At 41.8% G+C, this 19,491-nt stretch overlaps 1 protein-coding gene across 5 annotated transcripts in view; it reads left to right on the top strand.

The window, feature by feature from the left end:
* The window catches only part of kcnma1a (potassium large conductance calcium-activated channel, subfamily M, alpha member 1a), a 779,423-nt gene that overhangs the window by 712,829 nt on the left and 47,103 nt on the right, over positions 1–19,491 (top strand). For 3 of the 5 annotated variants that reach the window (XM_078530811.1, XM_078530809.1, XM_078530813.1), the window contains 2 exons: positions 13,035–13,118; positions 13,753–13,883. In XM_078530811.1, the coding sequence (XP_078386937.1) occupies positions 13,035–13,118; positions 13,753–13,883 (215 nt within the window). The remainder of the gene's footprint in view (positions 1–13,034; positions 13,119–13,752; positions 13,884–19,491) is intronic. The other 2 variants (XM_078530812.1, XM_078530810.1) reach the window with 1 other exon arrangement.

Raw genomic sequence — 19,491 nt, 5'->3', positions numbered from 1 at the left:
AAACCAACTTCACTTATCTTTTTTAGAGAGAATACAGAAACATTCAGCTCACCCACTGCTTCAATGTAATGGCTGAGTTTGCTTTCCCTTAATGAGCCTTGTTATGTCTGCTGGTACCGATGATGTTCCTCCTCACAACTGGCTTTTCTCTTTCTCTGTCTCTCTCTCTCTACCCACTCTGTTTTTCTGTCTGTCTGTTTCTCTCTCTCCAATTCCCATTCTGCCTGTCTCTCTCTCCGATTCCCACTCTGTCTGTCTGTATCTCTCTCTCCTTTCCCCCTCCCTCTCTCCCCCTCTCACCCCCTCTCACTCCCTCTCTCTCCCTCTCCTTTCCCACTGTGGCTCACCCCCAAACCAGCCCAGGGCAATAACTCAATAAGCCAAGGCTCTGGCCAACTCCCAGTCTGAGGCTACACCTGGACCTGGAGCCCTTCCTCAGTATGCAGAGGCTGAGCCCCTGTCCTGGGACACCAATAGAGTTGGGAAAGGGAGGAGGGGTGAGCTGTCGATGGAGTTGGGTGCCCTGCTCCCTTTCTCCCTCCCGCCCCGGGTTACTCACACTTCACCACCCGATCGGCAGTCGGAAGCTCCCCATCCCTGCTCTGCGCTCCTGCCCCTGGCTTTGCTCTCTCCCAATAGCCTGGGTCTCTAGTAATTGCGGCCGAGGCTCAGGTCTCAGAACGTGGTGGCGTCTGGCTCAGAGTGCAGCACAGTGGGGGTAGCGGAGCTGGATTTTGAAACCTCGCTGTGGGCCGGGTGAAAAAGTGCAACGGGCCAGATCCGGCCCCCAGGCCGAGGGTTCCCCACTCCTGATCTACCTCAATGCCACTTCCTGCACTATCTCCATATCCCTTGATGTTACTAGTCCCCAGAAACATATTGATTTCTGTCTTGAATATGCTCAATGATTGAGCTTCCACAGCCCTCTGGAGTATAGCATTCCAAAGATTCACCACCCTCTGACTGAAGAAATTCCTCCTCACCCTAGTCTTAAATGGCCTGTCCCTTATTCTGAGGTTATGTCCCCTGGTTTTCAACTCACCAGCCAGGGGAAACATCTTATCTACATCCACCCCGTCACGCCCTGTAAGAATTGTGTAAGCTTCAATGAGATCACTCCTAATTCTTTGAAACTCTAGGGAATACAGACCCAGTCTCCTCCACCTCTCCTCATAAAATAATCCCACCAACCCAGGGATTAACCTAGTGAACCCCCCGTTGCACTCCCTCTATGGCAAGTATATTCCTCCTTAGATAAGGGGACCAAAACTATACGCAGTACTCTAGGGGCAGGATTTTTCCATCAGTTTGAATGGGGTGGAAGGGGCATGACATGCCGAAGCGTAAAATGATGCACGATGACGTCGGGCTTGCATCCTGACGTCATTGCGCACCATCGTGATATTTTGTTCGGCGGGCGCACGCCGGAGTCAGCTGTGCGCCTGTCAAAGTGTAAACGGCCTATTAATGCCATTAAGAAATTAATTAAGGTGCTTGTGAACACTGCCCGTCCAACCTTAAGGTTGGCGGGGGGCAGGTGAAAAGCCCTTCGCGTTTTTCAGGAGACCTCATCCACGGGCGGGATGAGGTTTCCTGAAGCTTTTATCAAATAAATAAATAAATTTTCATAAATTTAAAAATATGTCCCAACTCGTGATACAGTCACGTGAGGGGACATGTTTAATAAAGTTCTAATCATTTATTTAATTGTTTTAGTACCCATTCGATCTCCCTGAGGCAGCTCTGTGCCTCAGGGAGATTGCTGCACTCTATCGCGTGCATGCGTGAAAGAGCGCTGGCCCCGACTCTCGCCCCCCCCCCCCCCCCCCCTCCCGTACAGGTAGCGCTGAACGCTATCGGTCGCATATTACGCTGTGGGAGGCCTTAATTGGCCCATCCGTGTAAAATGGCGGTACAGAGCCGATCGCGGGCGGTGATTGGTTCCTTGCCCGCCCGCCATAGGAAAAATCCTGCCCTAAATGTGGTTTCACCAAAGCTCTATGTAATTACAGCAAGACACCTTTCCTCCTGCACTCAAATCCCCTTGCAATGAAGGCCAACATACCGTTTGCCTTCCCAATTGCTTGCTGCACCTGCATGATAACTTTCAGTGACTCACAAACAAGGACACCGAGGCCCCTTTGGACATCCGCACTTCCCAATCTCTTACATTTAAGAAATATCCTGTCTTTCTGTTTTTCTACCAAAGTGAATAACTTCACACTTATTTACATTATATCCCGTCTGCCATGTTCTAGCGCATTCACTTAGCCTGCCCAAGTCCTCTTGAAGCCCCCTTGCATCCTCCTCACAACTTTATATTCCCACCCAGTTTGATGTCATCATTGCATTAGTTCTAAAACCAGATGTATCAAAACAGCTCCGTATTGATTATCGGAAGGTTAATGCAGTGACCAGGACCAATTCATATACAATCCATCACATTGAAGATTAGATAGATAAGGCAGGTCACTCTGCCTGCCTCAGTAAAATAGACCTCTTTAAAGGGTATTGGCAAGTTCCCATGACCCCCAAAGTGAGGGAAATCTTGGCTTTTGTCACCCCAGCTGGCCTATACCTGGGTAAAGTCATGTCCTTCAGCCTTAAAAATACTGCAGCAACCTTTCAGACATTGACAAAATAGGTACTAGCTGGATTAACCAACTGTGCAGTGTACCTGGATGACCTGTTAATCTACAGTGATAACCTGGAAGGATCATTTAGACCACCTGGAGGCAATGGTTCCAGAGTCTACGAAGGCTAACCTTGTAATGGACTTAGTTAAAAGCGAGTTTGCTAAGGCAAAGGTAATTACCCAGGGCACGTGTTAGGGACAAGGCCAAGTGTTAGCCTGGGATGCAAAAATACACCACCTGGTCAGTTTTCCTATTGCCAAAAGAAAGAGAGAAGACCCTGTGATTTCTGGGCATATGTGTGTTTTACGAAAGTTTGTCCCAAACTTTAGCACCCTAGCTGCCCTACTCACAGAGTTGCTGAAGAAAACCTTCAAGGTATTGTGAACAGAGAGATGCCAAAAGGTTTTTGAGAAATTAAAAGCCATCCTCCCAAATGAACCCCTGCTAGCTGCCCCAGATTTCAGTAATCTTTTACAATAGCAATCGATGCCAGTGACGTCGGAGTGGGAACTGTCCTACACCAGGAAATGGTCCTGGACTTATACACCTGATTAGCTATTTCTCAAAAAAGCTAAATAAGCATCAACGAAAGTACTCTACAGTCAACAAAGAAGCATTCTTGATGGCTTTCCAGCATTTCAAGGCCTGTGTTAGCAATGGGCTCCGAGGGGCCTTAATATACACAGACCATAACGCTTTGAAGTTCCTGGAGAAATTTAAAATGACCAATGTGAGATTGGTTTGATTTGAGTTCACTCTTACAGCCTTTTAATTTAAACATTACACATATTGTTGGAAAGAATAATGTCATTGCTTACGTTCTATCCAGAGTATAAGCTAGCCGGGGACTCAACCTATAGGGAAAACAGTAACAATGATAGACTCCTGTGTGAATGCCAGAATGTGTGTGCAAAACGAATGTGTGTTTTTTCCTTACTTCACAGTGTCACCACTCACTGGGGATAGTGCGCTGCAATATTAAACCCCACTGCTCCCCGAGCCGCGACAAATGTGAAAAATTTTGTTCAACCCACCTAATTGGTTAATTTAGGTTAACAGACTACAAGCACCAGCTTAGTAAACCTAATAAGTAAATAACTGTTTATTGAACAAATTGCCTTTAACCAGTGGCAAAAGAAAGAAATATGAACTGCTAATTTCTAACTCTATAACGTAAACTCTACCCCCTTCTTAAATTTCTTTACACACATACAAGACACATAAGGCGCATAAAAACATGGATTTAAAGGGTGGGATAAAACTGTTCAGTCGCACCAATTCTTACAGGATTCGATGGGTTGATTTTGATTGTGTCTTCCAAATTCCTTCCAATTCTTTGTTGATGGCACGAGGTGGTCTTCCAGCACTTTCAGTCTTTAGTTCACTGGTTGAGCATTTGCCTTTCAATGTCTCTAACAGTGATTTTTCCCTTTGCCTTTTGACATGGGTTTTCAGAGAGAGAGCAGGTTATAGAGATATGAGGGAAAATATCTAGCTAGGTATTATTGTAGAATTGCTGGAATCTGTCACACACAGGAGACAGAGGTTTTAGGCCTTGTTCCTTTCAGGCTAGGAGCTATTCTGCTGCACTGCTCTCCGCTGGAGAAGTGGGCCCTGCTGCCATTTTAAGTGGGTGGGCCAATTAAGGCCCACCCAGCGTGATATCCGGCACTTTTGCGGGAGGTGGGGGCATTCCCCAAAAGCGAGAGTGCGCTCTTTCGCGCATGTGCACGAAAGAGCACACATCTCCCTGAGGCAAAGGGCAGCCTCAGGGAGATCGCTTCCACTTTGAAAAATATTAAAAATAAAAAATGAAAATTCCCTAACAATGTCACATGAGATGGGACATGTTCATAATTTACCTAATAACTTTATTAAAATTTTTGAAACCCTGCATGAAACCTCATCCTGCCGCTGGATGAGGTTTCATGTTTTATCTATTTGCCGCTGGGGCTCCTGGCCTGCCCGCCAGCCTTAAGGTTGGACAGGCAGGTCCTTTAATTGTATAAGTGATCCTGTCAATAGCCTCAATTGGCCATTGACAGGCCGGCGGGCCCACAGCTGATTTTGCTACGCCCCCGCCTTCCTGAAAATTTAAATGGGGCGGGAAGACGTCGGGGGTTCTGACCGATGTCATCCTGCGTCATTTTACGCGTCGGCGAGCGGGCCCCGTCCCCTGCTTGCCTACGGCAAAATTCTGCCCATTGTGTTTTAAACATCCAGGGTAAGTGAGTGATCATAAACAACCTTCCTTACTTTTAATGTCACAAAAAGCCTACTGCTGGAATTTATTTTAAATGAGAAAAAAAATCAGTCTGCGGGTAAGGAAATAAACACACCTTGCATACAATCATCCTGATTACAGACTGGAAAGAGCCACACAATCTCTGTCCTTAACACGAGGGTGTGAATTTTAAAATCAATGTTGCTTGACCAGAAGTCAGTGGTCAGTGAGCACAGGTATGATAGGTGAATGGTACTTAGTGCTTGTTAGGACACAAGCAGCAAGAGTTTTGGATGAATGCAAATTAATGAAGGGTAGAATGTGGGAGACCAGTCGGGAGTGTGTTGGAACAGTCAAATCTAGAGGTTTCACATCAATTCATAATTGCAACAGAGATTGCAGTCTGTGGAAACTTCAGTTGTACACCAGGGTTTGTGTGAGAGCAGTGCCACAGAATAGCTCCTAGCCTGAAAGAAACAAGGCCTAAAACCTCTGTCTCCTGTGTGTGTAAGATTCCAGTAATTCTACAATAATACCTAGCTGGATTTTTTTCCCTAATATCTCTATAACCTGCTCTCTCTCTGAAAACCCATGTCAAGAGGCAAAGGGGAAAAACACTGTTAGAGACATTGAAAGACAAGTGCTCAACCAGTGAACTGAAGACTGAAAGTGCTGGAAGACCACCTCGTGTCATCAAAGACTGGAAGGTATTTGGAAGACATCGATCAAAATCAACCTATTGAACCCTGTACTCCAGAATTGGTGCTACTGAACAGTTTTATCTCACCCTTAAAACCCATGTTTTTGTGTGCCTTATGTGTTGTATGTGTGTGTATAGGGATTTAAGAAGGGGTAGAACTTAGGTGGAGCATAGACTCATTAACAGGTTTCCATGTTATTCTATGCATTTGCAGACTTTAGTCATTTCAATCAGATTCAGTGGAGTAATGATGGTGAACGCTGCCATCATGACCACAGCAAAATCCAGGTCAATAAGCAGTTATCATTGCATTTTTATGCTGGAAATGGATAATGTCTGATGGTGTGATTGGGAGATTATCAGTTATGTTTGCAAATTTGCTGCCAAATTGATATTCACAATATGGGATTGTTACAAATTTTAGGTCTATATTACGTATCTCTCAGGTTCAATTTTATCAATCTTTCACATAAGCAGCTCTTAGAAGTTTTACAATCTGAGGTTGATCTTTAATGCCCAATATTTAGTTATAAGATGATGTGACCCAGGGATCACCTTGGCTTATGAACAGGAATCTATAATCCACCATGCACACTTCTTCAATCTTCTGAAAGATGGTCTGATGAACACTTAAATAAGATGAGGCCATAGGCAGAACTACATTTCACAAACACAAACTGTGTAATGATTACAATGAATTACAACCTATTTTTCGGTAAATTCCTTGTAAAATAGAAAATAATAAAACTGTCCCTGTTAATGGGCTAAATATAACTTTTCTGCCCGGTGATTCCTCTGATAGGCACTACCTTGAGTAAAATGCTGCTACTGTTTGAATTTGTCTCACTTCCTAGGTCTTCAAGATATTCCCAGGCCAAGTGATTCTTTGTTCTCTTATTTGTGGTATGTTTAAATGAACTTAAATTGTCTCAAGCTAAAATGGTGTGCAGAAAGCAACGCTTCACCAACAGGTTCATCTAGATCTAATTAGTGTTGCTTGGAGCTGTGTTAGTCGATTTAACCACTTACAAACTGATTGCTAACATAATATTGTTATTTTGAAATAAATTATGTTGCAATCCTACTATAATCAAATAGAAATCCCAAAATATTTCACCTCTATACTCTTCTTCTGAATACAATCCTGGCATTAACACTGCTTCATATCCTTGATTCATTTCTACACAACAGTAATAAGACTTGCATTTAAAATCTTTGCACATTGAAATGTCTCTTAAGTGTTTCAGACAATGAACTACTTTTTTGAAGTGCAGTCACTTATGTCAGTATTTACACCAGGGGTTAACAACCGTGACATGATTACTGCAAGTTCACTAGGAGATAATTGTAGTTAGTTATGATAAAGGCTCTGTCTAGTATATATTAAACATGTCATATGAAATCTACTATAATTGTAATAATCCTTTTTCCCTTCATATGTGGAACCTGGTTATCATGATGAAAACATACAGTAACCTTCTGACTTTCTTTTAAAGGTACAATAGCTTCTGGAGTCTTTGCATTAATGATCTGGTGCCTGGGTAGCATAGTGAGTAGCATTGGTCCAGACTTTGTTGGAAAAATGAAACGTATGCAGTTACTCGTGCATAAATAACCCAGCAATTTGTGGTGAGAAGAGTTATCCTTAAGTTGCGAATCGCCACAAATTGCCGAACAATTTGCACCATTAGCCTCACAAAATGGGAGCTCGTCAACAAGACATTGTGCTGTATATGCAATTAGATTTGCTGCAAAAAGTTAGGGCTGCTAATTCACATGATAAGAATGGAGTTTTTATGGACCTGACGTGAAACTCAACCTTGGACACCCAGAAAGGGAATAGTTTAAATTACGGAGTCTCACTTCCACAGGTGGAAAATTGTACCTAGAGGCATTATGAATGTTACACTTTTTCATTAATTTTCCTTTGTGTTTTCTTTCTCAATCCAATTTTTTGCTTTTTCCCTTTATTGCTCTTGTGTATCTAGTTTGAATTTGTATCTTGTGTTTAATTCACCTGATCTCCTGCTCTATCATTCAGTTGTTTCTTTCTGTCCTTGAGTGTAAATAAACATTTAGGCTGAAATTTTACCTTTAAATTTTTAAGTCCTGGCATTGGGACCAGATATGGGCCTCAAGCCTGCAGGGCCCATGGCAGAAATCTTCCTGGAGCTGTCGTCTTAATTGGCCACTACCAAGCCCAGCTTCCAATTAAGGATGCTGGGCTGGGTCTCCACACTGCCAACCCAATCAGAAGACCAGTAGCTCTGCAGCCTTGGCAGCACCACCAAGAGAGGCAGCCACTGCTCAGGTTGCAAGGAAAATGAGTGGATGCATCCATTTTGGGGTGCCTCAGCAGGGGAGGTAAAAAATCATATTCTCTGATGGGGCCAGGCAGGCAGGTAACCCCCCAACCAAGGAAAGCCAGTGTGAGGTTTCCTCCATGCGGCTGGTGGCCTGCCTATGCAACATGAGGCTGTTCCAGAGAAAATTATCCTTAATTGGACCTCCATTCAGCAGATAGCCAAAACAGTGTGGTTTCCTCCGCTGGTAAAATGCCCGGCAACAGGACTGCATCGGGGAGCCCTCCTAATGCAGCTCCATGGCATTGTACCTCCACGCACACCACACTACCCCTCCCTCACCCCCACCTCCTAGCCTGCCACCTGGGGGGCCAGTAAAATCTCCTCCTTAGCACTGTCATTCACCAAGGTCCCAGGTACCCCATTGCTATCATCTCGATGTCCAGTTTGCAACATAAAACTAATTTGAGCTGAACAGTGAGAACAAATATCCAACTCACGGGGCACGTAACAAATTCTGGACCAATATTTCACCTTTAGATCAATGATCTAAACCCATCCCACACTGAGGAAATGAAAGCCTCTTCATCTTACTGGCTTGCAAGAGACCCAAGGTGAACCACCAATATCCTACATTTCTCCTCCCTGCTATATTTAAAATACCAATCAGCATAAAGCCTTCAGCGGTGGAAATAAAAACACATAAGCCATTTGAGATTCCAATTTTACTGTCTGTAATCACTTTTTAAAAAAAAACCAAAAATCACAAAATACGATATTGTTCCAGAAGACTGTTTCATTGGAGAATGTTGCTAGAGGCAGCCCCACCCGCCTCCTGTGGACATGGGCCCAAAAGTACTGATAATTAAATAGCAGCTGACCATCTCAGCCTGATGGCAAAAGTTCAGAAGGTAGAAACCCTGTACTGAAACGGTGATGACGCTTTTTTGACGATAGTGGGGAGAAGTTCTTTCCTTCCAATAATGTAGTGAAGTCATGAGAGTTTATGATTTTACGAGAGACAGCACACACAGGCAGTCAGCTCCCATTGTTGGTAGATTAAGAGGGAGTTTTACATCATCTTAACTCATTACCTGTGCTCCATCTGACCTGGGAGTGCTTGATGTTGAAAGTGAAGCGTTTTCAGTTTCACTGCAGCTGCCTCTCACAAAAGCCATTAAAAAAATTAGAGAGTGAAAATCAAGTTAACATGAATGATTGCTTGAACCTAATTAAGAAACAACATGAAAGGCAACCTTAGACAATATATATCAAAGGAATAGCAGTAGGTTATTCTTGGAGAAAAGATGCTTAGTTTAGAATCCCCGGAAAAAAAGTTATTTATATTATTCCTCAGGTCATATTCCCAGAAAATCAGTCATTAGGTCAAACGTGCTCTTAATTAACAGAATGATGTCTATAAATTGTTGCAGCTTTTCCTTCTTAATTATTTTCCTTAGCTGACTTAAATAAAATAGTTAAAAATAGGATACTAAGCACAAAATAAAGAAGTAACTTTACCTTTATTGGAATATTGCAGGTTTAGCACTGTATTCTTGATGAAGCTGTACATTGTCTATCAACCACGGCAGCTTGACTTTGCCAGTCTATGTTAAGTATTTAAGAATGTAGAAACCAGACCGGTGCATTCAGACAATCTCTATGGCTCAGTTTTGGGACCTTATCTGACAAATATTCCTTGTGCCATTTCCTGACCCAATCCTGCATTGCTCTACTCGTCACTGAATCAGTAATCGATCCAATTCCTCTTTGAATACTTAAACAGGAACATCATCTCCTGTGTTTGGTAGCAATCTATGGCACAAACCAGCTAGCAAAGTTATTCTTTAAACTGAAAGTAGCTCATGACTTATTTTGTTTTTATTCAAACCCTCTCGATATCCAGCTCATCCAGAATCTCTAGACTCATGTCAGACCTTCTGTCCTGAGGACAATTTTGTGAAGTGAAAACTTCGTCAAACATTGAAGGCGTGTTACGATTGAGTTTATTTTCTTGTCATAAATTCAGTCTGCTGTAGTTACTTTCTGGGTTCACTGGCTTCAGCCACTCCCAGAAGCAATCAGGGAGTCCAGCCTGTATGGGAGTTGATTAACAGTCCCCTGTTTTTACTTGTACGTTAATCCACAATATAATAATCAAACCTCCTTGTTATTTGGACTGGATGTCATGTCTTTTGCATATGTTTCTTTACTCTGTACAAAGGAAGACCAAGTTAAACTAATTGAAGCAAAGCATTGTTTGAATCTTTAAGCGGCTTTATTTCACAGTGAGGTGAACATACATAGTTATAAGTTAAAAGCAGATTCAACTTAGCTTTGTATAATGACATATTAAAATAATGAACTCACCCAATGCCATCTCACTTTAGTGAGCCATTTTACTCAACTTTAACATGATAACTCCTTTACTTCTGTGCTACAGTCTTGGGCCAGACCTTACTTTCTCCCCAGTTTCCTGTGTTTCATAGCCTTTTGCCTATACAACATCTCATTCCCATAAAAATCAGAATAACCTTCTGGAAGAGATCAAAAAAATACTTTTCAACACAACAGGCGTGAAGCATTTATCAGTTACAGAGACAAACCACCGACTTACTTAACGTTTTAGACTCCGGGGAAAACAGCTTCTGACTAGCATGTTAACTTCCTTTCATCTGACTTTAGATTCGTATGCCAGCATGGAGTTGCCCTGAGAAGTTAACCCTTTTAAAGCAAGCTTTAACTCTAAATATTTTTTTAAAAACTCATATCTAGATCCATTCTGTGGGAAAATGGACAAAGAATCCTGAAATGTGACATTGCCAATGTATTTATATGGTATTCACCAATGAACCTCAGTGCCTATAAGCAAAATTAATCTCTTATTAACCAAAACTTGGATCCTATGTATACGATAGAATTAACAATGACCCATTTTATAATGCACAGATATCTCCATATCCACCTTCTAACAGACTGGCTGCAACTGAGGAAATGTGTCTACTATAATCTCCACCAGTGTGAACTTTCCCCTTGTGCTTTTTATTCCAATTGATTTATTGTTCTTTGTATCTACAATCCAGATCACTTGTAGCGTATTGATGACCTGGTCACATGTACAACATGGGTACATTACATGATGCATTGTGTATCAGATAGTATCACTGTCATACAGTACTAAAATCACAATCCTTTGGTAGCTTTGTCGCAAGTCTGAAACTTCAGTGCATATAGGCTGTAATTGCGTGCGCAGGAACAACTTGATACAAAATCTATTCACCTTTGTGCTTCAGCACTTACACTCATCTCTGCCTTACATGATGGAGATGACGTCAGGTCCTGTCACCTGTCAAAAATTGCAGAGATGTTAAATGACATAAAATTGCTGGTGTCACACTCCAGTGAGCTGCAAAAGGTTTCTCACCTGGTTTGATAACATTAAAATGGGAGCTACTTTTTCATCTCTGATCACTGCTGCATTTGAGTGCGCTGCAGCAGTATTAATGCACTGTCAGTTGCACATGGCTAAATCAATGAGAGCCACAAAGCAACCTTTCTTCCATGGCAGCCAACTGCACATTTGACAAAATATGTTCAAGTTGGAGTAATGGGATTGCGTGTTCGCTCAAGGACATCGACAATGTTCAGTGAGCTTAATATTTCATTCCCCACTAAAAGAATTCTGAAGAAAACAACCTGTTGAATCTAAAGAGAAAGAGACAATTCACGCTTTATGACGAGCAGCAACGTGGCCAATCAAACGAAACTGCCATCTTACTCGAATCATAAATATTACTTACGAAGCGACTGTTCACAGCCTGTCAATTATTATTTCATTTTGACTTACAATAGGATATTGTACTGTTCCTTCCATTATATTGTAATCAAATAAAGAAATCTTGCCTCCATTGCTGGAGAGGCTTTCCAAAGTGTATATTTAAAGGAGAACTTCACTGCCTCAACAGAGACCAGTTCAGCTGGCATCAGCCAATAAATTTCAGGTTGGCACTCTATTCCATGTTGAATTTCAGCCAGGTGGCACCTGAACTGAGGAAATAAAATTCACTACTCGTCAGATATGTGAGCCAAGCATCTCTCTGTCAAAACAGGAAGTTTCCTTTGGTAAACAGAGATGAATGTCCTGGGTTGTGCATGTTTTCCTGTGATCAGGCCACCTTTACTTAATCATTCCACAACAAGAGCCCTTAGCTGTCACCATTATGTGGACAATAAATAGCACGCTCCCAACCCAAAATATTCACACTCTGTAAATGCATGCATGGTATTTTTCTCAAATTCACATAAATTGACACACACAATCTGTATTCTCAGTAGCAAAGCAAGGCACTGAGCACCTGACTATTAAATATTGTGCTTTTTGGCAGGGGTTGTTTATACATATGTGATGTGTGATTTCTGCTGACAGAAACTAGCTGACAATGGTAATTTTCATAATAATAACTTCTTTGAAGTTTTTCTTTCAAGGACAACAAGCGCTTTCTGTAAAACTATTGTATTTCCTGAGTGTGGTGGGGGAGGGAAGGGAGGGTGTTGGAAAAACATCCTGGTGATTCCACTGCCTGCTGTGGAAAGGACTCATCTAGAACAGAAAGATCCCAGCAGCATTCCTGGTTTGTGTCATCAGTTAATTTCAGCTGACATGATTAGGAAGGGGAAAGGTTGGCCAGAATCCCTGCATCTGGCCAGCAACCCCTGGCTCTTGTTGGAATATTCACATGTTGTCATTGATGAAGACTTGGGATGTGAAGCCCTCTAATTGAACAATCTGCTTTACTTATTGGGCTCAAAAATGAAGTACCACTTGGGTCAGGCACAGCAAGGTGGGCAGTGCCAAGGAGCCATAGTTTGTGCCTTCAAGAAAGGGAAAGAGAAAATTGGAAGGATAATTTTAAAAAGTAATCTTTCCTAATGGCTAACAGATATATAAGGTGGTTCCTAAAAAGTTCAAACAGAAACCTTTACTGTTATTTTAATCTGTTAATCTATTGTCATTGTTATTTATTTTAATGAAAACTTGTTCTTAGAAACTGTTTCTTGCGACGGTAAATATTTAATGATTCTCTATTTTGGTGCCTCTTGAAAGTATTACCTGTATGTTACTTCTTGTGTCTTTATGCCCTCCTGTTTACCAATTTCTCATTCATTATTAGTTAAACCTGGCAAATTGCTCCCTTTGGTTTCATTCAATCAGGAAAAAAACATTGGAGCCAACATACCAATGATAACTGAGTTGGGTAAGCAGCCCCTTTCTCCTTTTGTCCACAGTTTCTCTTCACTTATCAGTTCTTCTTTTCATTTTGGCTGAGAGATTTCTTCAGTGTCTGTCTTTTTTTTTGCTGGCTATGGTTGAAGTTGGCTGCCTTAGTTGTGTCCTTCTAATTTATTTTTAACGATTATTATTTTCACAGAGTATCTCTTGCCCTTTGACTTCACTGTTCTGTACTTGCAGCTGTTTCCATAGTATTTTGCTTGCAGTTCATTTTTGCAGCTTCAGCCTATTCATCAGCCTCTGTCACATTGATTGACAGTTCTTTCCACAGCTCTCGCAAAAAGTCTGAAAAGAGGGAAAAAAAATCAAAACAAGACTTCAAATCAAACCTTCTTTCAAACTGTTTATTTTTGCTAGATTTACTCTGAAGACAGAGTTCAGGGGTTACAAAAGAAAGAATAACTTCTACTTTGCTTGCTATGCTTTGCACTTTGCACTGAAATATTAAATAAATTAGAGCAGAAAGTTCAGGGATTACAATTTCCAATCTCTTAAAGCTGCTGTTGACTGTTCAATAGCTTCCATCGTGCATTTATGTCCCTCCCCTGACCATTCAGTGTACGCTGATAACTTGTTGCCTCTCCTTTTGATCCTTCCAGTGAATGACTCGAACGTTCAATTCTTGGACCAAGATGATGATGATGACCCAGATACTGAGTTGTATTTGACACAGCCATTCGCATGTGGGACAGCATTCGCTGTCAGTGTGTTAGACTCCCTAATGAGTGCTGTAAGTAAAAGCAGGCCAATGTGCATTTCTTCTTCATGATAGTCTTTTCTTACCATTGCTTGCACGTGAATTCTGAGGCTCCATCTGATATACAATTTTTAAACATAGACCCTTCCTTATAAATCACTCATTGACAGATCCATTGGTCTTTTAAACCCAAAGCTTAGCAGGATTTGGTCAAGCCTTTGGACGTTTGAAGATCTCACAGGCTGTGTGTTTTAATAAGTGTGCTGCTACAATTCAAGGCAGTCAAAGTAAACTGCAAGTAACAATGTAGAACTATATGTGAAATGAAGACATCCCTTCTATTAATTAAGAAGCATTTTTAAAAATAGCTTGTCCTTTTATTTCATACGAAAATAACAGTGTTGTTGTCTTTATGGGTGCAGCGTGATATTACAGGTAGCGCCTGGTCAAAGTGTTACGGGATCAGCAATGCAAGCTGTAAAGCTGGCTTCCCACTGTTCCTTGACCAAGGAAGCTGGAGCACTTGAGCTCTGCTTACAGGCATTCAAACGCCAGTTAAATTTTAATGGTAACTAAGAGCCGACGGGTTAGTTCCTCACATTAAAAGGTGGAAATAAAGTTTTTTTTTTAGAAGTTCCCCAGCAGTTAGTTCAACCACCAGGGAAATGTTTAGAATTCCCTTCATGCCAGCTGCTGTTATGGTGCAGCTGCTGGGATGCTGAAGCAGTGTGAGAGCACACCTCCTCAAGGCCCATTCACACTGCTGGTCTCAGTCCAATTTGGACAACTTTGCATCACTGTTGTAGTTTGCAGTTCACATCAACTTGAAGCCAAAACTCCTTCAGAATTGATGCAAATTGTGGAGTGTAACCGGTCTGTTAGTTTAACACGGTTTGTTGTAAAAGTATTGAAGTGTAGAGTTTTATGGTGGTTTTGAACTCTGCTAAATATACTGCAGGATCAATCCTTTGAGGCCTTTGATTGTAACAAAACCTGCGTTTTTAAGGGCGGCCCTTGTTTTCTCAAAATAAAGCACTGAGTATAAGAAAGCTGGGGTTACTTTGAAAACGATCAAAAGCTTTCAAAGCATCTCTTCAAAATAATAAGAGCCAACTACAGTTAAGGCAACTGGTGATTTTTACTGAATGGATTTCTGAAATAATGGAACTCGGTTAGCTAAGTGCTCCAATGTAGTTGAAATGTAATGGCTGGCAGAGTCACCTTTGACAGCCATCCTCTCATTGTGTCAGGACAAGGCCTGAGTTTGCTGAACATTAAATATTTCATTCAGCAGCCATTTAAGGCTTTCCCAGCACACACAGGATACTCAACACCAATAACAACTTGCATTTATACGTGCCTTTAAAAATGTCCCAAGGTGCCTCAGTGGATCATTTTCAGGCAAAATTTAATACAGAAAGATATTCGGACAGGTAACTAGAAGCATGAACAAAGAGGAAGGTTTTAAGGCGCAATTTGAAAGAAGAGAGAGAGTTAGAGGGACAGTAGTCAGTAGAGCGATTTTAGGTAGTGAATGAAGAATATAAAACAAGAAACATATTGCACAATGCCAAAGAGAATCTTGTTAAACTTTTCCTTCAACTGTCTGAGGCTGAACCAGACTGTTCATAACCTTAGTGCCATATGCCCGCAATGAGTTTCCAACCTGTGCCACCTCCAAAACATCACCCTACTCCATCCCTGCCTCAGTTTATTTGCTTCTGAAGCCCTCATCCTTGCCTTTGCTACCTCTATACTTTACTATTCTTACATATTCCTAACTGGTCTACCACAGTCTACTGTAAACTGGAGGTCATCTAAAACTTTGCTACCCTGAGTCCTTATTCACACCAAATCTTTTGAATCCATCACTCCTCTGTTTGCAGATCTACATTGGCTCCTGATTACACATTGCCTCCATTTTAAAATTCTCGTCTTTGTTTTCAGATCCTTCCACAGCCTCATCTCTCCCGATTTCTGTAATCTCTTCCAGCCCTACAATCTTCCAATATTTGTGCTCTAATTCTAGATCATCCCTAATTTAAATCGCTGTGCCATTGCTAGCCATAGCATCAGTTGTCAATGCCCTAAGTTCTGACATTTCCTCCCTAAATCTTGGTTTAAAAGCGCTATATATCTGCATGCTGTTGTTGTTTAATTACTAATAGGGTGAGATAGTGCGTAGTGTGAGTAACCATGCACTAGTAAGAGTCAGACAAAGAAAGAAGTTTTTGGACACAATACTAAATATGAATAGTAAAGAACTGGCTGTAATGGATGGGATCATCCTTTGCTCCTCAATATTTGCTTCACCCTCAGATCACGGATGTTTGGAGCTCTCCACTGAGCAGAACGGACATGGTTTCATTTCCATTTAACGTAAATTTAAATGCAACTGACAATTTGTGAAGTATAGCCCCCATTATTCTGGCATTAAAGATGATCTTTAGTTTATGCAGAGTATGAGCACCGGGGCTACAGATTCATGTGGATTTTAAAACAAAATGCAGAGAGACCCTTAATTTGTGAACTTGAGCATGAAATATTGAAATAACTTGGTGTATGTGCTTTGGAGATTTTTTTTCTTTGAAACAAAACACTGCACTATTTCCAGAGCCTTTTCCACAGCTGCTGAGATTCAATATTAAACCATTCGCTGCAAGAAATGTGAAGTAACGTACCATGCAATAACAACAAAAAAAGAGAATTCATATATCCAGTGTTGGCACCAGATGCAAATTTAGTTGAATCCAAGTTGCACTAATAGGCGAAAGTTTATAAATGAATCTGTCAGATTGATCAGACAGTCCGACTTGCTGCAGTATCAGCCAAGTGAAGTTTCTGTCAACACACTTTTCACATACATTGCCATCAAATGGAGCTGTACTGAGCACATTAGATGACTTAACAAGGTCACTGCAGCACCGAGTTCCCCAAATAACAATCCTTGAAAGCTATGTGGGCTTGTGGGTATGGCACTGGAGTAATGTGCTTTTTGTTGGCTGATGTGGTCTAAAAGGTGCCAGCAAGGAGGAGATGGATTTCTGGGCATTGAAACACTCTGCTGGTTTGATGTCTCAATTTGGCCTCTTTCTTCGTTCTGAAAAACAGTTAGAACAAAACATCATTCAGGCAACATTTCACATTGAACAAAGGTGTTGATGATTAACAGACAACTCTCATCTGTCATCCTGGTTGACAGCATTGTCAAAATCACAGATAGCTGCCACATGTTAATGCTGAGCTTGCTTCACTAAGAGCCGTGGGTCTGTAATTCACTTATAATCACAATACAATCCCTGGAGCTGCTCATTGTTTTTATTGGCTGAGCACTGGGAGCTGAATTTCCCTCCGCTCATTCCCAAAATAAAATCAGGTGATCTTGTTCCCAATTGCTTCTCTAAGCATCAGAAATTTCTGGAGAGTCTCACTTGTTCCATCTTTTCTAATTATAGAAGTCCTTATTGATTATAGATCGTGGCAGATGATTCCAGGTTTGCATTGGTCGGGGCAGATAAAGATGGCTGCCAGCAGACTCTGTCAAATAATTTCCGTGGGACCTATGTTGTTTGTGTCTTCCATCACTGTTCAAAGTGAAGCAAGGAAAATCCTGTATAATGAGAAAATGTTTTGCGTTTGTACATTTCTCACTTTTTTTATATCCCATTGCTAGCAGTCTTCATACACGATACCATTCAAAGTACAGCTGGCATTGTGACAGGGCTGTGACCAGCAAGTGCCAACCATCTCTCATCTCTGCCAACAATGTGGTTGTCTTCATCTTGCTGGTGAAACAACCCTGTGGTATCAATGGTTTTCGCATACAGCAGGGCTGAATGTAGGTGTTGTATATACCCTTAAGGGGTAGCAGCAGGTGTTCGGCAGAGCAAGGGTTAAGGTGGTACTGGAGAACAGTACTGCCCATGGCATGATGTAGAGAGTCACATGATAGTAGACTGTGGAGTAGAGTCTAGAGGGAGCCATCATGGAGGCAACGCCCATGCATAGCAGTACCTGGGAAATGTGCATAGTTATGGGTTAACAATAAATAGTTTATGTTTAAACATATAAGTCTTCAGACCTCCTAGTGAGACACCAAACGAACCTTTACAACATGGTGGCAGCTAAATGCATGAACCCAGAATCACAAAGCAGCTGGAGAAGGACCTCAAATCCCAAGGCACGAAAAACTAAAGAAACCGAAGCCTGACCTGAGAGAAGTGCAGCAAAATTGAAGACACAGCTGGAGGTTGACTAAATAGAAAGCTCCATTACAGACGTGGAGGCTGGAGGACTCCACCAGAGCATGTGGAGGTCCATTGCCGGACCTGATTATAAAAAAAAAAGGTAGAGCCAAGGAACCTGGCCTGATCGTAAAAAAAGACTGAGCAAAGTTCAAGAGAAAAAAAAAGTTGAAAAAAGAAGAATCCACTGTGTAGGTGAAGATAAGAACCTGAGTGATGGCAGAGCCCATACACCTGGCCAAATCACAAGAAGGGTGAGCAAAATACAGTAAAAACACAAAAATAAAGCTGAACTTACCTTTTAAAATAGGTAGGTGTCAGGGTCAGCACATCCAGAGGGCAGCTGAAGGAAAGCTGCAGTCCCAGCCAGCACCTTAGCACAAGGTGGCCAAGCTGGATTGAAGTTAACAAAAAAAGCTGTTTTTTTGAAAAAAGGCACGTTGAGACAGCCCATTCGTCTCAAAGATTTGATTCTTACTACTCACCAGGAGAAAGTTCTCTTCTGTCAGCTGTGAAAAGTTGAAATATTTCTAACTCTATCCTTTGCAACCCTCAGGTGCTGGAGATTTAATATCCTGGCACTTTGCAGTATTTATACTGACAGTTCCTCATCCAGATACAAAATATCCATTTTTATTGGGGGAGGGTGGGAGAGGAGACAGAAAGGGCGATGAATCCAGCAAAGTCAGGGATGTGGGTGTCCTGCTGATCTTAATGCCCAGGCCTCATTGAAATAGATTGAGCAGAGTCTTGCCCTACACAAGCCAGATTGTCTACTTAGCTGGTGGGTGGGAAGATTTGATTGGATGGGTTTCCCTCAAATGGCAATGGCCAAGGGAGGCTGGTGATTTTTTAAAAATATAATGTAACAGGCTGTTCATGGGGCAACCACAGGATCAGGGGGAGGGGGAGACTGGTGTTGGGAAAGCCTGTGGACTCACTGAGGGTCCTGGAGGGACTACAAGGCGTTCAATGATGGGCACAGTTTAGTAACTTGGCTGGGTCTCTTCTGGCCCGTCTAGTCCTCCTGTCATGTTTCAGGACCCCCACCCCATCTCTGACCTTAAATTTATGTCATCGTACCACGACCTTTGAATCTTAAGTGGGCCCCACATCCTTTTGGAAGGATTGTCACCCAGTGCCTTGAATCAACAGCATTATTATTTCAGTGGTTGAGAACTTGGTGCTTGGATCTCAATTTTTAGGGTTTTAACCTGACTCTCACCTGATCCTTTCCTGCCCATCAAGGGTGGAAGTGGGGGATGGAAGTGGGTTACAATCAAAGCTAAAGTGTGTGCAAATGTTGAAGCTAGATAGTGGGAAAGGAAACTGGTAATCCTTTGTATTTTTGCTACATAAGTTAAGCCAAAGTTTTTAATTGTTTGGTAACTGCTTCC

This window comes from Cetorhinus maximus, chromosome 27 (assembly GCF_964194155.1).
Source record: "Cetorhinus maximus chromosome 27, sCetMax3.hap1.1, whole genome shotgun sequence".
NCBI lineage: Eukaryota > Metazoa > Chordata > Chondrichthyes > Lamniformes > Cetorhinidae > Cetorhinus > Cetorhinus maximus.
The sequence above is the reverse complement of the archived record's forward strand: the minus strand, read 5'-3'. Positions and strand labels throughout refer to the sequence as shown.